This window comes from Neltuma alba, unplaced genomic scaffold (assembly GCF_004799145.2).
Source record: "Neltuma alba isolate B1F8T4 unplaced genomic scaffold, ASM479914v2 tig00012527_pilon, whole genome shotgun sequence".
NCBI lineage: Eukaryota > Viridiplantae > Streptophyta > Magnoliopsida > Fabales > Fabaceae > Neltuma > Neltuma alba.
Window position 1 is genome coordinate 48,721 of NW_021636992.1, and position 25,153 is coordinate 73,873.

The window sequence follows — 25,153 nt, forward strand, 5'->3', positions numbered from 1 at the left end:
AACTTCTCCTTCATCACTTGCTTCAAAATGTCCACCAATGTGGATGTAATGTAACAAATTCTGTTTCTGTTACTGCATTTCTATCATCACAACAATGGTGATCGTTACATTCCCTTCAACACGTTTACTTCCAGATTTCTTTGGCGAGTGACAAGTTGAGTAAGACGAATGACAAGTATAGTAAGACGAATGACAACTTCTGATAAACAATTCATAAAAAATTAATTTTCTCTTTTCCAATGACAACATTTTCAGATTTCTTTAGCAGGTGACAAGTTCTGATATGTAATTTATGACAAGTTGAGTAAGACGAATGACAAGTTATGAAAATTAATTGACAAGAGTAGAAAGCCAAATAATAACTGTGGTAAGTGAAATTATAAGTCAATGAGGAGGTCTGTCATGAATTTCAGAACATTAAATGGATCTACATTGATACCATTTACAACTATAAATACTAAATGTTAACATTGCTCTGCCCATAAACAAAATACCGACATTTTTAGATTGTCACGCCATGTTATTGTGATCAAACTAACCAATCTGTAGTTACAACACTACTAAGTAAAATTACAACAATAGTAAGTCAAATAACAAAAAACCAGAGGTGTTTTGACAGCAACCAGCAACTCTAAATCAAATGAGAAGATTATCGATTCCCTGATACAAGTAAACAAAAAGAAGACAGTATTCAACTAGATCATCTTCAAAATCTTTAAAATATTCAAACCAGCGAACCCTGTAGCTTCTATCAACAGCTTAAAGAACTCAGCCTTCTTCTTCTTTGCTAACAGAGAAAACGATCCATAAGGTTGATCGCCATTGTTCAACAAAAAGTTCGTAATCACTCCTTGTTTCAGAATTGCAGAAAATCGTCCCAAATCTTCCATTCCTCCGTCACCGACCACCTTCCTCTCTTCTCCCTGCTGATATCCTACGCAAGGAGTTCGAAAGCCCTCTTTGCCCCTCATGAGACCATTCGCCATGGAGGAGACCCAACGCAGATGCTGCTTCGACCCAAGGAAGAAAGAGAAAGAAGAAGAGAGGGAGAGGAAGTCCGAGGAGAAGGAAAGAAGAGGTCTCTCACTAATGTCTGCCTTCGTTATTGAATCTGAGTAATTGAAGGGTATTTTAGTCTTTTAGGTGTGATTTGCTAATTGCAATTTGAGACCGGGTCCCTCATGGTAATTTGACTTATTCAGGTGACCATAGAGTGATTTTGCTAATTCGAGGGTCTTTATTTGTGATTTCCCCTTCTTTCAATCAAAGAAGGCACACCGGGATCAGCTCACTACATCAGTTTGGCTTCCCATTTTACGCATGGCATGTATTACTTTGTAATATAAAACCTACTTAACTAACTTAAATAAATTTAAAAGAATTAATTAAATTAGTTATTCATTAAATATATGTATTAATTTATCTAAAATGCCCTTAAATCATTGATTTAATACTAATCTTCTTAATATATGCAATCAATAAAATTAGTTTGAGTAACCAAGGAAGATAAGATAACTCGAGGGTGTTGCATTTAAAACCGTATTAAACCCCCCTCACTATCTTTTATAGTGTTATATTAATGATCGGAGTATATCTTGAAAAAAGAATTCGCATCTTTTATAACAAGAAAAATAGTTATATTAGATGATGCCGTCGAATTAATGTAACGAACTATGCTCCGTATGTGATAATCGATGCAAGAAAAGAAAGCTTATATTCAACAGACTAATCACTTTTTAAAATCATTTTACTCCTTCCTCAAAATCGTTATATTTTCAAGGGAACGTGCAAATATGAAGGCACCTAGCCAAAATTTAAATATAGAGCATAAAAGGGGGAAAAGGAAAAAAAAATAAAAATCATCCAGACGATCTCCAAATCCTTCCCTCTAGAGAAACCACCATAACAGAAACGTCGTCATGGTATTTGCGTCGATCTCCATGAGGAATGTCAAGCAATTCGTAAAAATCCATTCCTGCACGGACAACGGAAAAAGGAATTAAAAAAATTAATATCGATGTAAAGAAAATACAGAAAAAAGTTGTCCTGTGCTGAGATTTCATCCCCAGGATTTATAACACGTGACAGTGATCGTCTCTTCGCCCAAGGATTTCAGAGATTCCCACTCATCTAGGAAACAAATCCCTACGACAGAGTAGCTAACCTCTGCACGCCAAAACTATCAAATGCCAATAACACTATCCTCTCACGATATATACGCGCAGCATTTTTTTTTTTTTAAGAGATACTTGTATCTGAAGAAACGCATAAGGAAACTGAGGAGGGGATGAGCGCAACCAAGATTTAGTGTTACCGAAAGAGTCACACCAGATCGGATCAATTGCAGTTAACATGCAGCTGCTGATAGTGTAATCAACGTGATCACGTAGTATACTTCACTGCAGATTCTCCCACAACAACAGATAGACTTCTGTATTGAACAGTGAACAGATCACTCGGATCTCCTTATGCGTCTATACCTTTCTATATAAACGCGAGAGAAACTGATAGTTTAATCTTTAATGTCAAACTTAAATATAAACAGGAGGTTTTTAAGTTTAATTTTTAGGTGATTTATAGGCAGAGATCTGTAGAGAACCTAGATTACCACAACACAACCTCAACCCGACTCATTTGCCCATTTCTTCTATTCTGTCTAAAATTACATGTATTTCCCTTCCAAAATTATCATCAACAGCCATGATGGTATCAGAGGGGCACAAACAAAAGGGAGAAGCAACTGACCATTCTTTTTAGCGGCACGGAAGAGAAGCTCTGCAATAAGGTATTGTGCAGGATCGCCTTCAGGCACATTCTCCATAAACCAAGTAATGTGAGCAACTACCTCTTCATTGCTGAAGTATTGGTAAAGTCCGTCAGAGGAGAGTACCAAGAACCGATCACTAGAAGAAAGTCGGTGATGCAGAATAGAAGGAGTGCAACTAAGGTAAGGAGCAGTGCCCACATAATCGACTCGGAACCTCTCCAGTAGAACTTCATTAAAAGACGCCTAAACCATACAAATGAAATTAGCACTGATATGAAAGCAAACAGAACAGCCCATAAACAACACATTTAGCTTCCATGGACCAACTTTTACTTTTCAGTATGTTATAATTGAGTTGGGATTTTGTATGATTTCTCTATAACAAATATATAAATAAGAGGATTAAATATGTGCATCAGTTAGAGAGCGGCAGGAATGCTAACAAAACAAAGCTGTCACCTACTGAGGTTCATGCAAGACAACCACACTATCAAGAGGACATAGAGGAGAACAGGAATAAAGGAAAATGAAGGAAAACCTAAGGAAGCTATCATTGCCAATTTATCCTTTGGAGCTTTCACAAATCCTAATTAAAATTTTCCTTTGAATGAAATAGTCAGGAGGCACATGCATAGAGAGACCTTTGCATAATGAAAAAGGATTTATTTTAACTCTGAAATTCTATTGTAGATACTCAACTTAGTCATCACTCGCCACTATCCCTACTCTCCTCTTAAGGGGGAAAAAAAAAATGAAACAGTATTGATTATGGAAGCAAACTAAGTCCCTACCTAAACAACTATAGACAAAAGGACAGCAGCAAACTAAATTTCAGATTAGCTCAAAGTCAGTAGATCAACTGACCCTCTTCAGGAATCCAGCACCAAACGCTCTGGTGACTTTTAATTGTCCTTTCACTCTATCATTACAGATTGATTGATTATCATCAGGGTGTTCTGCCCTTATTCTGAAAACTTCCTGCAGAGAATAAGTAAAATTAGAAAACATTTTGTAAATATCTCGTGCCACATTGTAACAAAAGTATAGTCAAAATTTCTTCACAATGTAAAAACCTCAGGCTTAAAATACATTTAATAAAATGTTCTCTGAATTCGCATAAAGGGTCCATAGCATACAAGAGAAACTCCTGTACGAAATGGTCAACAACAATTTTGGAACTATACAGATCCAAATTGAAAACTGCTTTAGAGTATCAGTGTCTGAGAACAACTACCACGGTGAATAAATGGAATCTACGTAGAAATGTACCAAAGTAACACTGAAATGTCACAATATTGTTGATTTTACTAATTATCAGCACCTATGCACCTAATTGTGCAAGATAACATTTTTGTTGTTAGAGCAAAAAAAAATAAAAAATCAGAACATAAGAATTGACATACCTAACGTGCTAAAAATATATATATATATATATATATAATCATACATCACCAGAACGAATATAATATCAGGCATGTATATATGAAGAATATACTCCCTCCCTTTCTTTTTATCTATCACTTTGGGAGAACTATTTTTTTTCCATTTATATATCATTTTTTGAAGCTCAAGGCAGCATTAATAGTTATCTTTCCAAAGATAACTTTATCTTTGATTGGGCACAATTCTCAACCCAAAAAGGCAAACTATATTTAACAAGGCCATAACAGGAAAGGTAAAAGAGATTTTGACATATTAATTGCATTTCTTAATCCATGTGCAGAAACCTTAAATGACCAATTAAAAAATGTAGGAAGTAGCTGATAACATACAATTTAGAGATAACAATCCATATATGCATGCAAAGGTAGCAGAACATGTTTTTAATATTTCATGTCAGTTAGTCGCTCAAAACACAACTAGAAGATTTAAACAAAACTCATCTCACCCCTTTTTAAAAATAGATATAAATAAATATAAAAAATATTTACATTTATCGATCCCAGAAAAAAAGGGGGGGGCAAAGCACACCTCTTCAACATTTGTGCTGTGATCAGTGGAAAGCTGAACAGCTCTCATTTTTAATCTGCAAATCGCTATCTCTCTGTTTTTGTTCATCTTGTGAATATGACTGTTTTGATTGTGAATTGGGGACTCCTCCGAGATTCTATCCAGCTCCATCCGTACTAATGACTCTCTAGATCGATTTCTGTGCCTCACATCATCCTTGCCAAAAGTTGAATTAGGATGACGATCATTTGGCCTTTCTTGAGCCAAAATTACACGACTATCCCCAAGGTTCATGACATAAACATCTTGATCCTTCATCAGCATCACTAAAACACATGATCCCATTAAAGCAAGCTCTGGATTTTTATCTAGATTATTCTCCACCATTTCCATGTATGCCTCTTCTGTTCTGTCAAGAGCTCGAGTCATTGCTCTTAAAACTGCATCATGATCAACTACCCCAGATTTGCATTTTCTAATGGGCCCTGAGACTTCTAATATTTTCTCATCAGCCCCAGTTTCTTCCCTATGCCAATCATAGCTCCAAGGAAAAAGCTTCTTACGCAAGGACTTCTGCTTCCTGTACATTTTTTTAATTTTGGTACCAAGAAATGACTTTCTGGTATTCTGCCTTTGTCCCAGAACAGTAGATGCAGTTACAGGCTCTCGAGTAACTGGTTCAGACCCAATCCCTCCATTTTCCCCTGATGTGGTGGGCGCTTCGTCCAGATGTCTAGAACTATCTTCTTTTGCATTAGTTGAAAAAGTTCTCATCCACCCTGCCTGTGTTGATTCTGTAGGAACATAAGAATCCTTGCCTTGTTCTGAGACAGACAAGGAATCTCGTTCATTCCAAGATTCCATCTGAAGTAACTCATAAAGCCGCATGCTTTTTCTACCTTGTCCACTTAACTGTCCAAGAGGAACGGAAGGAAGCACAGCATCTGAGTTACTGGGACTTCCAGAATTATGTAATTGGTTTTCAATATTTACCTTAAATGCGATGTTTTCCTCAACAATCTCAGCGCAAGATGATTGCTCCTTGGCATTTTCTGAACCAGAAGAAGCTTCTAAAGAACACAGAGTATCTTGGTTTGAATTAGTATGATTGACTGACTGTTCCTCCTGGCCGTACTCGGGAGCAACCACAGCATTTCTAGTTTTAGGGATTTGAGGTTGAAGTGGATCTACAGGATTAAATTCATAATCCCAAAGCAACCCTTCCAGTTCTTTGTCTACAAATCTGTAAAGATGGTTCATCAAAAAATCAGGAGCATCTGGTCCGCTAAAGCCATCATATATCCCAATAAACAACCAACCTTGTTCTTCAGAAAGTACCACATGAACCCTATCTTCACCAGCCTTGCCATGAGCCCACTGTAAATTGTGTGGATGCTTATACTCCCCTTCAGATGTCCCAACTTCAATACAGTTTCTAGAGACTTCTTGTCGAAACTTTGCATCTTTGGAATGCCAAGCCAATTGGGTCACTGGGTGAAAGAACACCCGCTGCATCCAACTCCCACCACTAGAATGCTTAGAGAAGGTCCGGGAGAAAGTGTTTTTCATTGGTCCACTCACACTTCTCATGAGCTGTTGGAGGCGTGGCCTGCGACCGCCTCGTGCAAGCGGTGCAGAAAAGTTGGATTTGTCAGTGGAATCAAGAGGACCTGACATGACTCCCCTCTCTATTGGTCCAGACATGAAACCACCGCCACCCCTATCCAATGGACCTGAAGCAAAGCCTCTCTCTAGAGGTCCAGACATGAAACCATTTGAAGTTCCAGAACCACGGGGAACAGGTTGCAGAGGGATTGCAGCAAATGAAGAGGTTCCCTCAAATGATGCAGCTGGCTCTTGGACATCACTAGAAAATAATGCACTCTGGTTACCAGTCCTTGCGGTTGAGACATTGGCACTGACTGAAGCCCCTGAAATCGTTCTGAATGTGGTCTCTGGGAAGCACTTGGCCGGTTTGTGTATGCCAGAGGGATCTTCCATACTGTCATGCCTAAACGAGCCACTAAAAGTTTCAGAATCAAGGGTACTCGAATCAACAGTAAACCTCTCAGAGTTTGATGGTGTAATGGCAGGAGATTCAAAAATAGATGGCCGCACATAACAGAAAGAATGGCCTAATCCCTCGTCTAGTGGCTCTAGGAACTCCAAATCAACTCCATTTTTGCCATTAAATGGCACTAAACAGCCAACAACACGTGAGGTGCCGTTACCCATTATTGCAAATGCCCCTGATTCCGATATGCTGAAAAATGGTTTCTGTAACCGAGCACCATCAACAAATATAAATATAAACAAGAAAGCCAACTCTGCCAAAACCTCACCAATCCCTCAACCAACCCATGATTGCTCACGTGACCATGCATCATCATCGCCATATTCCCAGGCTGAAAGCAGTGCAACCCATATAGTGTTCCCAGAGAAACAACATAAAAGAAGGCGACACGCTCTGCGCAGCGGGTGTGATTTGTGAATCACAACGAAATCGTCCCCCGAATTAACACTTAGCCCGTTATTAATGTATAAAGCAAAGACTACAATTAGTAAAAATGTTATGATCTGACCTTGTGGGTACTGCTTAATACACAAATGAAGCGGTGGATCGAGCGCTTCCACAAACAGATCTAAGAGCGCCAAAGACAGTGAACGGAGCACATCAGAAACAAGGACAGAAACCCATTTTAGGATTCATATTTTCTTCTTCGCAGAATCTAACCAAGAAACATAGGCAACCAAGCCCAAAACAATTCGACCCATAACATTGAAACACTCAGGCATGGCCAGCGGCTTCGAAATCCGCAAAGCACTGAGTGATGAACAAGAACAGGAGAGAAGGCGCAGAAAAATTTTTCCCTGACAAATTGAGAAGAGGGGCAAAATGGACTAGTGATGAGTATGCGTTTGACTAATGAAGAGAACAAATAAATAAGACAAGAGAAGAAAAACGAAAAATGTGGGGTTTTGGTTGCCAATATAAAAAAATTAGAGATTTGGTCAGACGATGAAGAATCAAAGTTTAGCTCACCAAGGAGGGTCTCTTTCTCGGGGTTTTCAAATGGTTTGGGAGCGTAAAAACTTTAGAATTAAAAAATTACATAATCATGTTGAAAAGTAGAGACCGAGACTGTTGTGTGCGTATGAGCTCGCCCCTTTTTCTCCTCCATTTACAACTTTATATGATTTTTCCAGCGAATGATTGGAGCCGTGCTGGTGCTGTTGAAGTCAATAAATCAGAGCGACCCCATCATCATTCTCATGGACGAAATTGAATGGTCGGGATGTGGACGGATCAGCCCCACACAAAAACTATTTTTGACCATTTTTTTAATCAATTTTGAAGCATACGAAATTAAAAATGCTCGCAGATCAAACTTCACATAATCGTCCCCAATTTGTAGTCCTGGAGTCAATAAAGGAATCAATGGACAGTACACAGGAGAAAATATGATCATATTATCATTTTCTTTTGCATCGAATTTTCCCTTGTAGCGATCACGGTAAGTTCAAAGCGGAAAAAAGCAAATATCTAAAGTTTTTTTTTCCCAGCACTGGAGATAGAATCCATAAAGTAATTCTATTTTTTACTTTGACTGCATCTTCAGCGATGTTGAATCAGGACATGGCAGTATAAAATTCAAACAAAACAAATCTGCAGTTTTTATTCCAGCATTGGAGATAGAATCTATAAAGTAATCCTTTTTTATCACTTTGACTATGCTTTCAGCAATGTTGAATCACAGGCATAATATTATGGGGGTAAATCCATAATCAATTACGTCTTCTGAGAAATGAATGCGGCTCCCGAGCATTGGAGATGAATCGTGGGTATTGGTTTGATTAAAAGGCTGGACTCAAGGAGTGGCTTGCCAAATCCATTTTGCTCATTGCATCCCAAAATTTTCCAAAATTCTTTCCGAGTACTTTAAAAATTAAAACCTCTCAAAGTCTCTGTCGTCGATATTCGGCCTGCAATGTGGGGACTATAATCAAACCAACACAACTGTTCTTTTTTTTTTTTTTTAAATAAAGTTGACCATACATAAACACATACTGTAGGCATTGCGTGTTTCTGATTTGCTGCAATAAATACCCATTCATACCAAAAGACTTTTTTTCTAATTTTTAAAATGGGGGTTTTTGGCCGATGTAATATTCCATTAATTAGAAGCCGCGTCACATTAGAAAACTGGTCCATGATATATATTAACTACTACCTCCATTTCTTAATATAAGAGTAAATTGATTAAGTTAATATATTAAGAAAGTTTATTAAATTAGTCATTTGTAATAAATAAGTGTTATCTTCCTTAAAATACCTGACTAATCATATTTATTAGGTAAAGCTACTATTTGATGAACATTTAACATGTATAACTACTATAATGATTATTTTAAAAATAAATAAATAAGAAAAATAAAGTATATCAAATAAACTTTTATATTAAAAATCAGCTAGCATTCACACACTGCTAACAATAAATGAATTGACTTGTGGAGGAAGCAGTGACCTGGCATGTTTGACTTGAGGGGTGGAATATGGAGGGATGCAATGATGTGGATAATATGGCCAAAAGGGCTACATCAACACAACATGGCTACCTATATTTGAGCTTCTCAACCATTCCTGCTTGTAATAATTATGTGCCCCATCACCATAATGTTTTTCTGTCCCCGTCTCTAGATTTCTCACTCCCCAGTTTTTCCTTTTATTGGTGTGGCATTTCATTGGTTTGGTTGAATACCCCTTTTTTTTTATATATATATATAACTTTTCAATAACTTGAAGGCAGGGAAAAAAATCCAATATTCGTTTTCTGATTACTTCTTCAGAACAAAAAAAAGTTGGAAAGGAATGTTTTATTTGTTTATAGATATAAAGATAATCCAACATCATACGGAAATGGTGGAGGAATTAAACACAAACACCAACTGTTCTACCAATGTTGACTAACCAAACCCACTTAATAATGACAATCAGCCTACCTCACTGTCCCATTTGGCCTTCTTTCAACGCTCTTTGGAAAAAAAAATAATGATGTAGGAGTATAATTCAATCTTCAAAAGAAAAGGGCAAAAAGAACGAATGAAACAAAGCGAAAGGCCTGGCTTGGGGCAGGCATCTTATAGTAGCGTTATTTATAGTTGATTAAGTTGTTTACGATTTGTGTGAGGAATAATAAATATGCCTTAACTATTGTTTATTTTATTTATGGGAAGGATTAAGACAGGGGGCACTTGAAGTGGGCATCTTCGGCCAGAGTCTTCCCTCAAAAAATAAAATAAAATAAAAATAATTCTGAATTAACCAGAGCATCGAGAACAAGACGACAATATGGTCATGGAACCCTCCATGTGAGACATAACTATGCGGTGTGCGAATGGCCGTTTCATAAAAAGGCTAAGCTATTATAATACGGGGTAGCCTCCACAGAAGGAACAAAAAATGATCCGATGATGCCCATAATCTTCCAAATCCACTCACCGATTAATTAATAAGGCGCCCTTTTATTTTCTTAATTAGAGAGATGAAGTTTTGTCACCCCCAAGATTCGTATTTTTGGATGTCAACTTTTACACTTCTGAATAAAAAAAGCATGCAAATCGGCTACATGTCGTCTCATCATATTGAGCTATAAAAAAAATATACAATTTCAGATTACTTTGGTACCCATTTATGTGTTAGTTGGACATTGCTTGCCAAAAGGTCATAGGCATTGAGGCTCAGTTGGTTTCGACGATGATTAATATGCCCCCACTCGCTCCCTTATTATATTGTAAAAGCCGTCCCATACAATGAATCACGCCCCAGGTTACAGTCATCAGCAAAAGGTGTCGTTTTATAAAAGCAATTATAGTGTACGCAAAAAAAAAAAAAACTCAAATCTGCATAGAATCTGATAATATGGAGTATAATATAATTTTAATTCAAAAACAAAATATATTTTGATTTTTTTTATTGGTAGATCACAAAGAGGAGGAGTCCAATGGGACAGTGTATTACGTCGCTGCTTCAGGCTTCAACCATGCATCGGCTGGTTGTTCATTCGACGCCACTTGAAATTAACGCTGCGTTCCTCATGACTCATCAGACAATGACAGGCACTTTAACTAATACTATGATCACAACTTTCAAACAGCAAATAATTAACATCTTCCATCAATTCAAAATCCCATAAATCACCTCACAACAGCTTACATTATCAGGACATTCTCATAATCTCTTCAGTTCGTTAGCTGGGGACTGTCATTGGCTCGTCCTAAAAGCCATATCATTATCTGATTAGTTGAAAATTGAAGTATTGGATGGGTTCAGAACAGTTTTCGGCTCTTCTATTTTCTTCCCCCAATGTTCACAACCCATTCATCATCGCCATATCTCTGTCAATCATCGGCTGTTCTTCCCCCTCTTCCTCTTGACAAGGTTCAGCTATCCATGGATCCACACACAGAATAATAACTTTACCAATTGGATCGCATATTCTTCGTTATTCTATCTTTCCACACATCGGGCACGCCCTTTTAATTGTGACGTTAGATCGCACCGTTCACCCAACTTTAGCCAACCGTATAAGATTGCTTTTTCCAAGTTAACAGAAAATGGATGCACGGTGCAATTTGCCTTTTATTGCGGAAACCTAAGCCTAGGTGGTTGATGTCTTCGACGACTATTACAAGACGGTGTCCATAAACAGCTGAACACATAATGTTTGCCCTGGGTCCCAAGTCATATTGATTCGGCGGAATCCTAGTCCCCACCCTGAAGAAATTAACAACAACGTGTTTAAGCCCAAGGGATCAACTTTACGTAGTTGAAACTGACAGGTAACTATAGCAACGATTGCTATCAGAAAATTGGTGTGCTTCCAGTCGTTTTCAATTATCCAAAAAGAAGAGCAAGATGAATGAAGCTAATGTGCGCGCACAGTTAGGTAGCTTTTTGAGCTTCATCCCTGACAGATACAAGGTTCTTTCTTATCTCGTTGCAGAGTCTACCCTCTATCAGACGAACAGGCAGCCACATTTTCGGCTTCACATCAACAATATACGAAAGAGTTGTATTACCTTCTCGGACTTCCAACTCTCCGCACGTCTCACCATTGGAGTTGGACTGCAAAACCATCATTGTGGAAGGAGTTAACAATGCATGCTAACAACATAATTCAACCCTCTTAGTTATATGGTTTCAACACCATGAAAATTTTCGAGTCTTCCAATTTGTTTGGCATCAATCAATTCAAAACTGATGAGCATATTCAATTTGAAGATGCTATCTTCGTGCAAAAAGTCAGATCAACAGGCTTAATAAAAAAAAAAGGAAAAAAAAAAAAGGACTCAAAGTATAGTCAGCCAAGATTGTCAGAACTCAGAAGTCATGACCCCAAGACCCTCACTACATGGATTCAAGTTTCCCAGGTGCGACATAATACACTTGTAGATGTAAGCTGTTGCCAAACAATTTTAGCCGCAAGTAACTACACTTATGCTCTGCTTGGATTGAGTGAAAATGGGAGAGGAAGGAAAAGTGGAGTGGAAAATGGGAGAGGAATGAACTTTTCCCCTGCTTGGATGGGAATGAAAATAGAAAAGAAAAGAAAAGTGGGAGGAAAAATGTGGTGGGCCCCATGCCCTATTTTCCTCTCAAAATTTCTCTCCACAAGTGGAGAGATTTTCACCATTTCGGATCATTCCCTCACTGCCCTCTCCCGCCAAACGTTGGTCACCAGGTTTTGATTAGATTTTAATGATATTGAATATTCAATTTTAGAATCTAGTTGCGGAAAGTTTAGAAACGCGTGCACGCATGTGATTATGATTAACCCCAACGTTTTATATACATATATGTGCATGTCTGTGGGAGAATGGTATATGTTTTGACAATACTAATTCAAAGCATTCGCGTTTTTAGTAGATAATAATATATGTTTTGTCTTTTGTTTTCTTCTTGTGGGCACAATGTTTATAGAGATATTAAAACTACAAATATGATTGGGAGAGGTAGAATAACGAGATGGGCATTATGCTAATGAGTTCGTTATCATTTTATTAAAATATTACATAATGCATAAGTTATTTATTTCTTTTTATTTTAATTAAGTTAAAAATTATTTCCTTTTTATTTTTACATAAAAAATAATTTTTTTGCTAAATTATTTAGTTTTCTTGCCAATTAATTATAATAAGGACATTTTAGTCATTTTGATATTTATACATTTTCTTTCCTCTATGTTTTTCTCACTCATCCAAGCAGGAAGAGTGATAATATTTTCCTTTCAGTTTTCTCTTCTCTTCATTTTCTTTCCTCCCAACTTTTCTTCTCATCCAAGCGGGGAGTTAAGTTGCTCCTGATGTATGAACATGTAAAAGAAAAATTGCAGAATCTAGTACATATTACCTGTAAAATAGACCATTTTCCTTCAAAGAGTTGAAAATCTCCTTCAGCCATCTTGAATTCAATGTCACGCTTCATACCAGAAGGAAGAATCTCCAATTCCTTCTCATAACAATCTACAACTCCCTTAGCATTAAATTTTAACCCAAATGCCAGGTTCTGCTCTCCAACCTGTTCAACTAAGGTAAAAAAAGTATGTGTTCCAAGCAAAATGTACGAACGAAGAAAGTTCTTCCAAAGATGAATTCTTCAGCTCAGGGACACAAGAAAAAGAAATGTACCGTATTATTGAGAGAGCTCAACAAGACAATCATGAGAATGACTCTCATTTCTATATCTAATGATGCAACATTAACTGTATGCGTAACATATTCTTCTTTAACGTCAATTATAACCCTGCTCTCAGTACATAAATGTATGATTCTCTACAAAATCGAAACCAAAGTGACTTCCATGTCCTCTGTTGACTCAAGGAGAACTGGTTGAAACGTGGCACGAGAGCGTACATGACATTCACTGAGTAGGATGTTCATATCCTTATTACAAGTGTCAATTATCTGCAGTTCTGCAATTCAATAACTTCAGAGAACTCTTTCTTGCTGATATGATCTTTGATACCTTAGAGGTCAAGATTCTGTCAGCAAGAAAGAGTTCTCGTTTACCCTTTTCCCTTGCTCTCTTTACTATATTCTTTGCGTGTGCGCCTATTTGGTTGCTCGTTCACCTCATTATTTAAACACCGGGACTTAAATTCACATAAAGATTGACACAAACAATCTCTACATACGGGTAGTAAGCACTAAGCAACACGACTAGTAGATAGTTCTAATATTCTCAGAACTTCTTTTTCTCCTCAGCAAAGATTATAAGGTTCGGAATGGACGGGACGGGTATTAGTTCTAGCTAAGCTTGAGATACCCCTTAAAAAAATAAATTTAACTCGATAAAATACCATAAATTCACGATTTATAGTCTGCCAAAACTATGCAGCCAATCGCAAAATTGCAAACTGCAAAGATACCAACTGCTAAGAACTTTGACCAAAGTTACCAACCTGAAAAAGTCGTGCATAATTTTCTCCTTTTTCAAGCAATTCGTTGACAGCAAGACCAGGAATGAAGTCCGCCAATCTTTCATAATCAGTCAAAATATTCCAAACGGTGGTAAGGGGCGCGTCAATAAGAATCCTCGATTCAATTCTGCGTGAGTTCTTCTCCAAATTCTTCACCTCTATGTACACATCAACCTCGTCTTGAATTTCTGACTCTTCACCTATATCGATAGAAGAATAAGCATCCTGATCAGTGCCAGATGCATACTTTACAAAATTCACATCGTCTTGGTATTCTTCGTCATCTCCCAGAACGGGGGACTCGGATTTTGAGCTACAATACAAGAAAGGGCTCAATTTGAAGGAGCATGATTTCGGAGAAGTAGCAGTAGAAACAGATAGGTAGGGCTGAGAAATCGACTTGGAGGGTTCAGAAAATAATAGGGAATGGTTAATAGGATTAGACGGCGATGCTTGCCGGAATAGAGAAGCGTAGGATGATTCGGACGAAAGGGGAAAGGCGCGCATTATGCGTGCTCCCTGCAGGAGTAGTTGGCACAGGAAGAGAATCCAAATTTACGGAGTAACATAAAAAATTCAGAGCAAAAAAGGGGGGGGGGGGGGAGATCGGAGCGAGTTTTGCCATTTCGTGGTCCAGTTTTCGCCCAAAAATCCAAGGGGGGCATCGCGAAGTCGTCATTTAGCCGCCTTTTGGGTTAAAGGGCAGTGCCCTTGGTCTAGAGTCCAGACGTCTAGCGTAGCGACAATCGAGTTGGGTGCTCTTTTTAATGGGCTGCCATTCCTAGTGTAGATTCCATTCTGCACGTTTTTTGAGGAAAGAGGCCCAAGAACCCAGACGAAGAGAATTACTGATTTTTTTTTTTACAAATTTAATTAATCGCGCCAAAAAATGCTAGTCTCATAGCGAATATATAATTATTAAATCAGGTCAAGGACTATTATTTGCCACTACTTATTTTTTAAATGAATGTAAAATATCGTGCCCGAACTAACGACCAAAAAAATTTAATCCGTTAAGAAATCGAATGATTTGTTCCTCGTCGGCTTGGCGCACTGGGGCGCAAACCCTACTGAACGCGACTGCTCCCGACTCTTCAATCACGGAAAAGGCCAGATTTTTTTTTCCCAAAAAAGTTATAAAATAAAAAATAAAATAAAATAAAAAATGTCTGCTCCCTTTATCGGTTTATCCACCACTCACCGCCTTCAGCTGTAGTTTCCAGTCACCTAATACTTGAGCTATTGAGCGACATTCCATTGCTTTGGCCCTGAAACCCAGAAACCATCGCCCAATTTCCAGTTAGAGGGCAACCCTTTTCCTATCATATCGTTAACTATGGCTTCTTCATTCTCAGCGCAGTTAGTGCAAAGTCAGAACTCGCTTCCTCGTCTTTCTCAGTTTCAGGTTGCTATCTTCTATTTTGTCTTTCTTTTTTCTTAAATTCCTTTTATTTAGTCTGCTTATCGAGCATGCTTATGTTGCTGGTCTTGAGAAGATGGTGTGGAGATGGAATGCGTTTGAAATTACTGGTTCTGACAACAGATTGGAGGCCTTTGACTATCTGAATATTACAACAATCCAAATATTAGCTATATAGAGTCTACATTTCTCACTTGTGCTGTACCTCTTGTATCTGGAGAATAGGGTCATTCTACTTTCTCTTGTCATTGCATCGAACATATTAATACTATCTTAGTCGACTTTGTTTGATTTTTATTGTAATCCTAAATATATATTTTTCAATATAATCCTTTTAACAATGATATATATAGTAAATACGTTTGATTAGCAAGGATATTTTGGAAAAGACAACACATATTTATTACAAATAACTAATTTAATTTTTTTCCTTAATCTTCTCAAATTAGTCAACTAGTTCTTATAATTAGTACCGGAAGTAGTATAAGCTAACCATAAAACGTGCTGCGAAAGCGGAACTTTTATGCACATTATAATGGCAAAATTTTGTTGTCAGGGTAATTACAGCCAAGATGTGTCGAAGGTTCGAAGGCCACATATGATTTGTAGCAGTACAAAATCACAGCTTGGCTACACCAAAGCACTGGCATCAAAATCTCATTATGCCTCAAGTTTTTCTGTCTCAAACCAATCCGGAGTAAAATCAATCTCATATAAGAGAATGACATGTGTCGACGCTGACCAAAATGTAAGTGTACTTGTTCAAACAATTTGGTTTGGGAATGTTAAGAGGAGATTTTATAGCCAAAGTGAGTAAGATGATGGAAAGAGAATAATACTTATGGGATCTCTTTTGATTTGTGCTATCCATGTGGACAAGTGTAAACACCTAATATTAAATTATAAGTTCACATCAGTTCCTGGCATTGAGCAGCCTGTGGATCTTATGATTGGAATTCCTTGACTCATTCAAAATGATGATGCTATATGGGTTCTTCAAAATTATATTCACTGCTCGAAATGGAAATCTCTTGGCAATCCTTTGTTTCGCTGGGACTTAGATGTTGGCTTATTGTCTTACACGGCTCTGTTACTTTTAGGTCCTAGAGCTGCAAGCCAAAGTGACCAACAAGTGTTTCTTTGATGTAGAAATTGGGGGTGAATCTGTTGGCAGGATTGTTTTGGGCCTATTTGGAGAAGTTGTGCCCAAAACTGTTGAAAATTTCCGTGCTCTTTGTACAGGCAAGGCAGGATCAGATTTTACAACATTGCTCTTGTAGTGTTTTCATTATTACTGTGAAATGGATAGTGATAGAGGGGAGTTTTCAGAATTTTCAGATAATTTGAAATATCTTTGTGCAGGAGAGAAAGGATATGGTTACAAGGGATCCCACTTCCACCGCATAATCAAAGATTTCATGATTCAAGGAGGGGACTTCACTGAAGGAGATGTGAGCTCTATCATAGTTGTTTATGCATCTCTGTGTATTAACTAGCGCAGTGTTTGCTTTCACACAGCCGAAGAAATTTAGTGTTATGTGGGTTATCACTAAAATATATACTACTAATGACCGCAGGGAACTGGAGGAATCAGCATCTATGGCTCTAGTTTTGAAGATGAAAGTTTTGCCTGTATGTCCCATCTACTGTCTGAATGATGACTCAAATGATATTGAGCCGTACAAATCTTTCATACTAAAAGTTCTACTTTTGCAGTTTTTAGTTTTTACACATGGATAAAAGCGTAGTTTTTCTCATCGGGATCGATCTTTTGGTTGAAAATGATGTGTTAATGTCTTCCTAACGTAGTACAGCCCTTCCCTGCAGTGAAGCATGTTGGTCCTGGAGTTTTGAGCATGGCAAATGCAGGTCCTAATACTAATGGGAGTCAATTTTTCATTTGTACTGTAAAGGTGAGCGAGTTAGCTGCACTGCCCTTTTTTTGTTTCTGTTACAAGTTATCCATTAATGTTAGAGCATTCTTTGCACGTCAAGAGTCTAGCAAACCAATAATTTCCTGCAGTGACATAATTGAACTCTGCTTAGAAATAGAAGAAAAGTAGAACCCATCTTTTTATAGTGCAGTGCAGCAGTCACTTACTCAAACACAGGTCAAGTAAAATTTTCAAGGGCTTTCAGTTTTGCTGGTTTTAGTCTCCTTATAGAATATATTGTCTGAATCGCCTCCATTTACCAGAAAAATTATTATCTTGTGATCTGCGGAGGAGACATTTACATAAGTAGTAAATTCTCACTTAAGTTAGATCGGCATTTTTCTTTTTAAGCTTTGTTTTAGATGTATTATTATTGATTCCTACTTGGTTTGATTGATAACAAGAAGTGACTGGTAGTAATGCTTTAGTTATCAAATTGACTTGACATATACTCCTCCGGTCTTTAATATAGGACCTAATTGTTGAGTTGATTTTAATCCTAAATATAAGACCTATTTCTCATATTTATTAATTTTTCCTAAATTACCTTTATGGATACTTCTTCAACCATAATCAAGTAGAAGATGGAGAAAAGATATTAAGGAGGATGATTATGATATTTTAGGAAAAACATGTTACTCCTCTGGTCCTAATTATAAGACCCAATTGACTTATTTGAGGAAATTAAGGAAGTAAGTTAAGTTGGTTATTTATAATAAATAAGTGTTGTCATTCCTAAAATATCCTTGCTAATTAAGTATATTGGCTAAAACTATCATTATTAGAAGGATTATCTTGGAAAAAAATGCATAAATATAAGAGACAAAATGGATTGGATCTTATAATTAGGACCAAATAAAAAGTCAAATTGGGTCTTATAATAAGGATCGGAGGAGTATATTCCTTATAATCAACTAGCTTACCTAACTTTCTTAATCTAATCAAATTAGTTAAATAGATCTTTTAAGGACCGGAGGAGTACTTTTGTAACCGTGTAAATTGAAGTTGTTTTAGTTGTTGGGTTTGATATTTGCTAATGAGTTTGTTTCATGATGTAGACTCCATGGCTGGACAATCGTCATGTTGTTTTTGGGCATATCGTTGATGGAATGGATGTTGTGAAGACGCTTGAATCCCAGGAGACAAGCAGGTATGATGGCCCTCGGAAGCCATGCAGAATTGTTAATTGTGGAGAGCTGCCTCTAGATGCTTGATCCTTCCTCTGAAGCGCATGAGAATTTTCTCTTTTGCTATGACAATTTTCAAGCTTTAGTCTTCTGCACCTTTTGAGTTGAGGGAAAATGTAGTGTCGTTTAAGTGACATGGCAATAAAGGCGAGATTTGGTGAGGGAACTATTGTCAGGATGAGTACGAAAACGTTATTTCATATGTACTAAACTGATACACATTTGCTAAATCTTATAATTGTAGTACTTTCTTCTTCCCTAATAGATTATGGCTGTTGCCATTACAAGATACCCATACATTGCATGCGATTAATTACATTATCAATATAGACATATAGTGAAAGCATTAACGCCCTCAGAGACAAAGGGGACGGTTTTGTAGATTTTGATGGAGTGACCCAAAGAGACTTAATTTGCTTATCAAGCAAGTGGAACCTATGCTTGGACCATGGTTGCAACTGCTTGTGATTGGAGCACTTTCTGTTCGTGGCCCTCTTCTGTCTCCCGTATTGCTGGTAATGCTTCTTTGATATTGTGGATGCTTCTCAGAGCGTAGTCTGCTCCTGGCACCAAATCTGAACGCCCCACCTGTCACAGTGTGTCAGATTAGTTATGAGTATGTTTTCGTGTAGTAGTTTAATTTCGCAGTTAAGCTTTGCTCCCCAAACAAGATGCAAATTATATAGCTTACGATGACTGTGTGAAGCCCAGCTGCTTTTCCGCTTGCAATGTTTCTAGCACTGTCATCGAAGAAAATCTGCAAAAGACCGAAAAATTTGAAATGATTCCTGGAGACTGATGAACAAAATATACGAGGAAGAAATCTTCAGGCGCTTGATATATAAAGCAAGTAGTCAGCGTTACTGTTTTCTTAGGATCCACGTTAGCAATGCGAATAGCAGCTTCAATGGCTTCCACGGAGGGCTTGCAGAGTATTCGTGACTTGGAGCTGAAAAATCCATTTTCTGCTTTGTCATCGACATCGTTGAAATTTTGAGGAGGATTCAGTGTTTCAAAGCATATAATGCCCTCGAAACAATCTTCCAAGCCCAATCTCTTGAGAACTTGAATTGCATGTGCTTGATCTGCATTGGTGAAAATCTGCAGAGATCATTTTGAATTCGTCAGAAATTTTACCTAATGCTCATCGCAGAACTGACTAATTCAGAGATTGAACCGTGCATGGCATACTATTTTACGCTGAGGCATGCAAAGCAGGAGATTCCTTAACAAAGGATCGGCCTTCAACTTGTCATAAGGCAATCTTCCGTGCACGTAAGCATGGAACTCATCATTGTCGAATTCATAACCAAGGGCCTGAGAGAAAAACGCTCATGAATTCATTGATCCCAAGTATTGGTAATGATTACTGAATACGTGAAGGTTTCGATTCATAGTACAAAGTTTACCTTAAGTCCAGCCAGAGTGGTTCCGTATTCTATGTACAAATCCAAGCACATCTTGGGAACTTGACTTTCTTCAATGCCCAGGCATTCCAGCATATAGTCTGCAATCAAATTTAGGTAATCAAGGTGATTTTTTTTTAAAAAAAAAAAACATGTGAACCAGGACATTAGAACCATGATGTTTTCTGGTCGCGCCCAAGATTTACATTTGTACCTTGTATGTTCTTCCGGCAAGCTAGGTTGATACCTGAGCTCAGTGGATAGAGTGTGTCATCCATATCTGTAGAAAAAGATTTGGATCCGCACATTAATAACGCCCCCTTTCATCTCATTTGACGCACAGTAACTAAAAATCCAAATGTAGAGATTTAATGGAGATGACTGGAAGGCAGAAATAACTTGTCGAAGATATTTACTGTATGTTCGTAAATAATTGAGAATTACTGCTCCTTTTTTTCTTTACTCAATACATGAATAATTTTACGGAAATTTTAAACTTCAATTCGATCCTGATTAATTATCCAATACTGTGTGTAAGGGATCTTATTGCATCAACTCCGTTTCTGCTATTGGGAAGGCGTTGAAGGGAATCAAAGTTTTGCCGAAAAGGTGAAAGTCCCAATTCCGTTGAAGTCTCACCAGTTTCAATCTTTAAGAACCGAAAATGCCTAGAAACTAAATGATATTCCTCCAATCCTAAACATAAGACCCATTTTATAATGTAATTTACACTATAAAATGGAACTGGAGGGGGTATTAATTTTCTTTTAAATAAACATAAAAAATAGAAAATCTTTGAACTCTTGATTCTCTTTTCATATATTTTTTCACATCCCTCGCCCCTTGATCCCTGCCTAGTGACCTGATTCACAGACTGTCTTAAAATAAGGCAAAATGGAGCCCGAATATAAAGTGTCATACACTTATACAACTTTCATCTTTGTTTCATGATCAAAACCACTGAGGTTCTGCACAAGACTACTAAGGTATATACTGTGACAAAATAAACATGAAAAGAGTATGTTAACTGGGTTGCCCTAAGCATACCGAAAAGCAAGCACTCGTACTTGGAGCCACCGGTCATGCGAGCTGCATCCATCTTGCAGGATTCTTAATCTACAACAAAGTTCAACAAATTTGTTAGATTACCTTTCTAAATAAGCCTGCTCGATTAAATACTAATTCTGCATCATTCCTCCTGTAATCTTTTACTATGAAAATCACGCTTTGAAAACCTGAGTGCAAGTAAAAGTGTCCTTGCTTGCAGTAGCATGATAATTAACATGTTAACCAATTGAATAATACATTTTCTATGTTTTCCAGGATATAAACTCCCCACTACTACTGGAAAGATCGTAAAAATTTCAGATGGCAGTTCAACAAAATTGATTAGATGATATTCAAACCTTTAAACGGATGAAGAATCTCAGAATAGTCTTGAGTTGTTGCAAGAGGGTTGAGTGAATCACAAAATAAACTGATCAGATGATATTCAAAACTCTGAACCGATTTCAAGGGTTATGTCGATATCAATGCATGAAGCATGCCCATGAATGTGAACCACAAATAAACTGCTAATAGAATAAGGCAAAGTGGACAGTGCAGAAGCAATGAAAAGGAGTATAATAGGCATGAAACGAAACAGACCTGTGCTACACTGTTTGAATGAACGTAAACCCTGAGATGAATGAATTGGGAATGGCCTCGCACCATCAATTTATACATGCATATGTGACTGGAGGGCCCACCACTAAGGTGAAAGTGCGAAATGACGCTCAAAGATTTTTTAGTCTGAGGCGGAAGAGCATTCTCTTTTCTTTTTTAAATATTTGTCAGAATTGGTCATCTTCACATTCTGTCATTTTCCCTACAACAGCTGCTCTGTTTTTCTTGTCCTCGTATGAGATTATCTTGCTACTATGCCAAGCACAATAATTAATTAGGAGTTCGGATCTGTATGATTAGGTGAATGAATTAGGTTGTTGAGAATGGAAGGTTAATGGTTGGGTGGGGTAGAGATAAGGAAAAATTGATGCCATGAACGAGTTGGTGCACAGGGTTGGAATGTTAATGCCAAGAAAAAGGGAGGCATAATCTAGAAACGGGATTTACGAGAATAAAGGTTTATTCTATTTTGCGTAATGGAATATGAACTTTGATGTCGCTATTATCTAAGATGTTATATAGTGTAAGTGATTGTCCTGTAATAACCAAAGGGCAGATGCCATTTCATGTCCAAAATGCCCAGAAAGCCGAACAAGTCATCCAATAGGAGATGCTGGCTTCTAGTTATACGAAAGTGCAGTGCTGCAAAATATTCGTCCTGGCCGAACCAGACGCTTTATTCGTCAGGTAAATATCCAATGTCCATTGTCAATTAGGCTTTAAAGATTCCCATGTGCTACAAAGCATGGTGCTCAATTTTATTATTGGGAAAAAAATTCCATTAAAATTTTATTGACAAGGAGAACCTAGTCATAATTTCTTTTGTATATAAAATTTACAAAATATTAATTTTTTATATAAACATTTATTAGGTTGTTATCATTAATAAAATTTTCCTCCAAAATTTTCATTTTTTTGATTTATTGTTGGCATCAGGGTTTGCTCACTAGTGGCTTCACATTAGGATTCTCCACAAACACATAGGAAAGCCCTGGTGCAATTTTTGAGTCGACTATTTCATTTGTTCAATGGCTGTAAGTGGTTCGGCTAGCCTAATATTGACGCTCACACCTTACTTCTTGTGTTTATAGGTTTTCTTCTTTTTTGAAAAGAAGTCAACTTTATCGATCACAAAAGAGTGTTTATAGATTGACTCTTTTTGTTTCTTACCGTTTTAAATAGCCTTAGTCGCGAGTTTGAATAAATTGTTTCATGCAAATGGTGTGTTCTAACGGTTTATGTTGGAACGCACAAGCAATCTAACTTCTTCTATTTTTTTAAGGCAATAACTAACTTGTTTTGATTTTTCAAAATAGTATTCTTGCGTCCCTCAGATATTATACTGCTTTTAAATTGTGAAAGATGATCAAATTTTAACCTTCAATGTCCAATCACTCAAACCTTTTAAACTTTTTTTTATAAAAAGGACATATTTATTGTCAATGAGAATACATAGAAAAATTAAAATTACCCTCAACTAAACAGCATCATATCAAATTATCGATTAATGAAGACAAAAATAAATTTTAATATAGATAAAAGCTATAAGGACCAAGAAGAGGTAAATCTATTTTTTGAATTTTAGCATCTTTATGAAGGTAACTTGTCTCTATAAGATTTTCAATCTTTTTAGAAAGGGTTCTACAAATAGAAGAAGAAAGTCTTTGCGGAGTAAAGAAAGAAAAAAATCAAATAGGCTCAAGGCTAGTTGAAGTTTCACTCATGATTTAATAAACTCTTTTTATTTACCATCACAAATAATATCTCATTTTTGTTTGAATAGTTATGGCTTTGATACCAATTTAAAGGTGTTAGCTAAACAAACGAGGTCTTATAATTAGGACCAGAAATGATATGTCAATGATTGATATTATTTCATTAAAAAATACTTGTCACTGAACACCTTAATTAATGAGAAAACACTCATTAATTAATGAGTCAACTTTGTGCAATTAATAAAGCAATTTTGTCAACAAAAAAATGGGAGTGATAATAATAAAAGAGGTTTTATATTTAAAGAAAGTTTCCAAAAGTCTTATATCGGTCTAAATAGTCATGGCTCTGATACCAAAACAGAGGTGTTAGCTAAACAAACGATGTCTTATAATTAGAACTAGAGATAGTAATAAGTAATCTCTAAATCTTTTTAGATTATTTTTTTAATTTCATTTTGAATATTATTTTTTTTTCGGATGAGGCTAGTCGCCCGTCTCATGGTTGGTGGCCTGGGGCTGGTCAGCAACCTCGTGGTCAGTGGCTTGGGACTGAGCCCCCATCTTGTAACCATTGATGGGTAGTTGGCAATTGTCCACCACGATAGTTGCCGCCTCATTAGCTTGTCTAGCAATAGCATTCAGTGCAGCATCAGTGGATTGAGCTTTGGCAGCAATCATAACAACGATATCTGCGACTTCTCCATTAACGATAAGAATTTCATCCGCCACCAGTGCATGGACGAGTCGTCTCTCTATATTTGTGAGAACCGCCAAAATGTTGTGCAGAAGGTTGGTTGATTAAAGATCCATCGTAGAAGATATGGCAAAATTTTCAAGGACTTTAAGTGAAATGGAGGTTAGTCCCTCCTCAAACCAATGGAAACACTAATAAATGGGTTTGGCCCTTTGTCTTCTCACATAAGCTTTTTGTGCAGTTATTTTCATTTTATAATTTTATAATATCAAATTAGCATATTTTTATAATTACATAAATTTTAGATCAATTTTTAAATATTGCTTATGTAATACGTGCAGAAATAAAATAAAGTGTTTACATTTTGAATAACTTACCAAGAAGCAAAAATTGTAAAATATAACAAGCAGAAATTAGAATAACTGATCATATATTTGCCGCATGAGTAATGAATTTTGAATATATATATATATATATATAAAAGAACAATAACAAATTATTAAATTTTAAGAAAATAAAAAGTTATTATGTAAATAAATTATAAACGCACAAGAGATTTGAGCATAACATATTGATTTAAGCATGATCAACTCAAGTTTGATTATTTCATAAAAAAGGTTTATTAATTCAATTAAAAATAATAGTAAATAGTAGTAATGTCAATAATATGTCAATAATTGACAGGATTTTATTCAAAATGCTTATTGCTGAACACCTTAATTAATCAGAAAACACTCATTCATTAATAAACTAGCTTTGTACAATTAATAGAACAATTTCATTACAAAAAAAAAGGATGGGAGGGACGATAAAAAAAGAGGTTTTTTATTTAGAGAGAATTTTCAAAGGCCAATGTAAAACAAAAAGAAATTTTCCAGTAGTAATAAGTAATCTTCGTCCTCTCGGGATATAAATCTTTTTGGATTATTTTTTAAT

General features: G+C 36.7%; 4 protein-coding genes across 7 annotated transcripts; 1 reads left to right on the forward strand and 3 right to left on the reverse strand.

The window, feature by feature from the left end:
* Window positions 1-1,695: 1,695 nt before the first annotated feature.
* On the reverse strand, window positions 1,696-7,632 carry LOC114728248 (protein phosphatase 2C 32). Of its 3 annotated transcripts, XM_028915123.1 has the most exons (5): window positions 7,300-7,629; window positions 4,739-7,184; window positions 3,632-3,745; window positions 2,746-3,010; window positions 1,696-1,975 (listed from the first exon to the last, which is right to left on the reverse strand). In XM_028915123.1, exons 2-5 carry the CDS (start codon window positions 6,950-6,952, stop codon window positions 1,860-1,862), a joined length of 2,709 nt encoding a protein of 902 aa, XP_028770956.1. In that variant the 5' UTR covers window positions 6,953-7,184; window positions 7,300-7,629; the 3' UTR covers window positions 1,696-1,859. The 3 variants fall into 3 exon arrangements, 2 of the variants coding, with proteins under 2 accessions (XP_028770956.1, XP_028770955.1); XM_028915122.1 differs by having other exon boundaries at window positions 4,739-7,629; XR_003738655.1 differs by lacking the exon at window positions 1,696-1,975 and having other exon boundaries at window positions 2,933-3,010; window positions 3,559-3,745; window positions 4,739-7,632.
* A 3,212-nt stretch (window positions 7,633-10,844) lies between these two features.
* On the reverse strand, window positions 10,845-14,770 carry LOC114728249 (uncharacterized). Its single transcript, XM_028915125.1, has 3 exons — window positions 14,179-14,770; window positions 13,128-13,295; window positions 10,845-11,843 (listed from the first exon to the last, which is right to left on the reverse strand). The coding sequence occupies exons 1-3, from the start codon at window positions 14,701-14,703 to the stop codon at window positions 11,661-11,663; spliced, it is 876 nt and encodes a 291-aa protein (XP_028770958.1). The 5' UTR covers window positions 14,704-14,770; the 3' UTR covers window positions 10,845-11,660.
* A 601-nt stretch (window positions 14,771-15,371) lies between these two features.
* LOC114728251 (peptidyl-prolyl cis-trans isomerase, chloroplastic) lies at window positions 15,372-18,999 on the forward strand. Its single transcript, XM_028915128.1, has 7 exons — window positions 15,372-15,601; window positions 16,173-16,364; window positions 16,717-16,858; window positions 16,979-17,067; window positions 17,194-17,248; window positions 17,444-17,529; window positions 18,609-18,999. The coding sequence occupies exons 1-7, from the start codon at window positions 15,533-15,535 to the stop codon at window positions 18,762-18,764; spliced, it is 789 nt and encodes a 262-aa protein (XP_028770961.1). The 5' UTR covers window positions 15,372-15,532; the 3' UTR covers window positions 18,765-18,999.
* LOC114728250 (uncharacterized protein C24B11.05) lies at window positions 18,918-21,873 on the reverse strand. 2 transcript variants are annotated; one of them, XM_028915127.1, is made up of 8 exons: window positions 21,791-21,873; window positions 21,191-21,259; window positions 20,358-20,423; window positions 20,147-20,244; window positions 19,929-20,054; window positions 19,602-19,838; window positions 19,429-19,494; window positions 18,918-19,325 (listed from the first exon to the last, which is right to left on the reverse strand). In XM_028915127.1, the coding sequence occupies exons 2-8, from the start codon at window positions 21,240-21,242 to the stop codon at window positions 19,173-19,175; spliced, it is 798 nt and encodes a 265-aa protein (XP_028770960.1). In that variant the 5' UTR covers window positions 21,243-21,259; window positions 21,791-21,873; the 3' UTR covers window positions 18,918-19,172. The 2 variants fall into 2 exon arrangements, with proteins under 2 accessions (XP_028770960.1, XP_028770959.1); XM_028915126.1 differs by lacking the exon at window positions 21,791-21,873 and adding an exon at window positions 21,550-21,775.
* Between the last annotated feature and the right edge of the window lie 3,280 nt (window positions 21,874-25,153).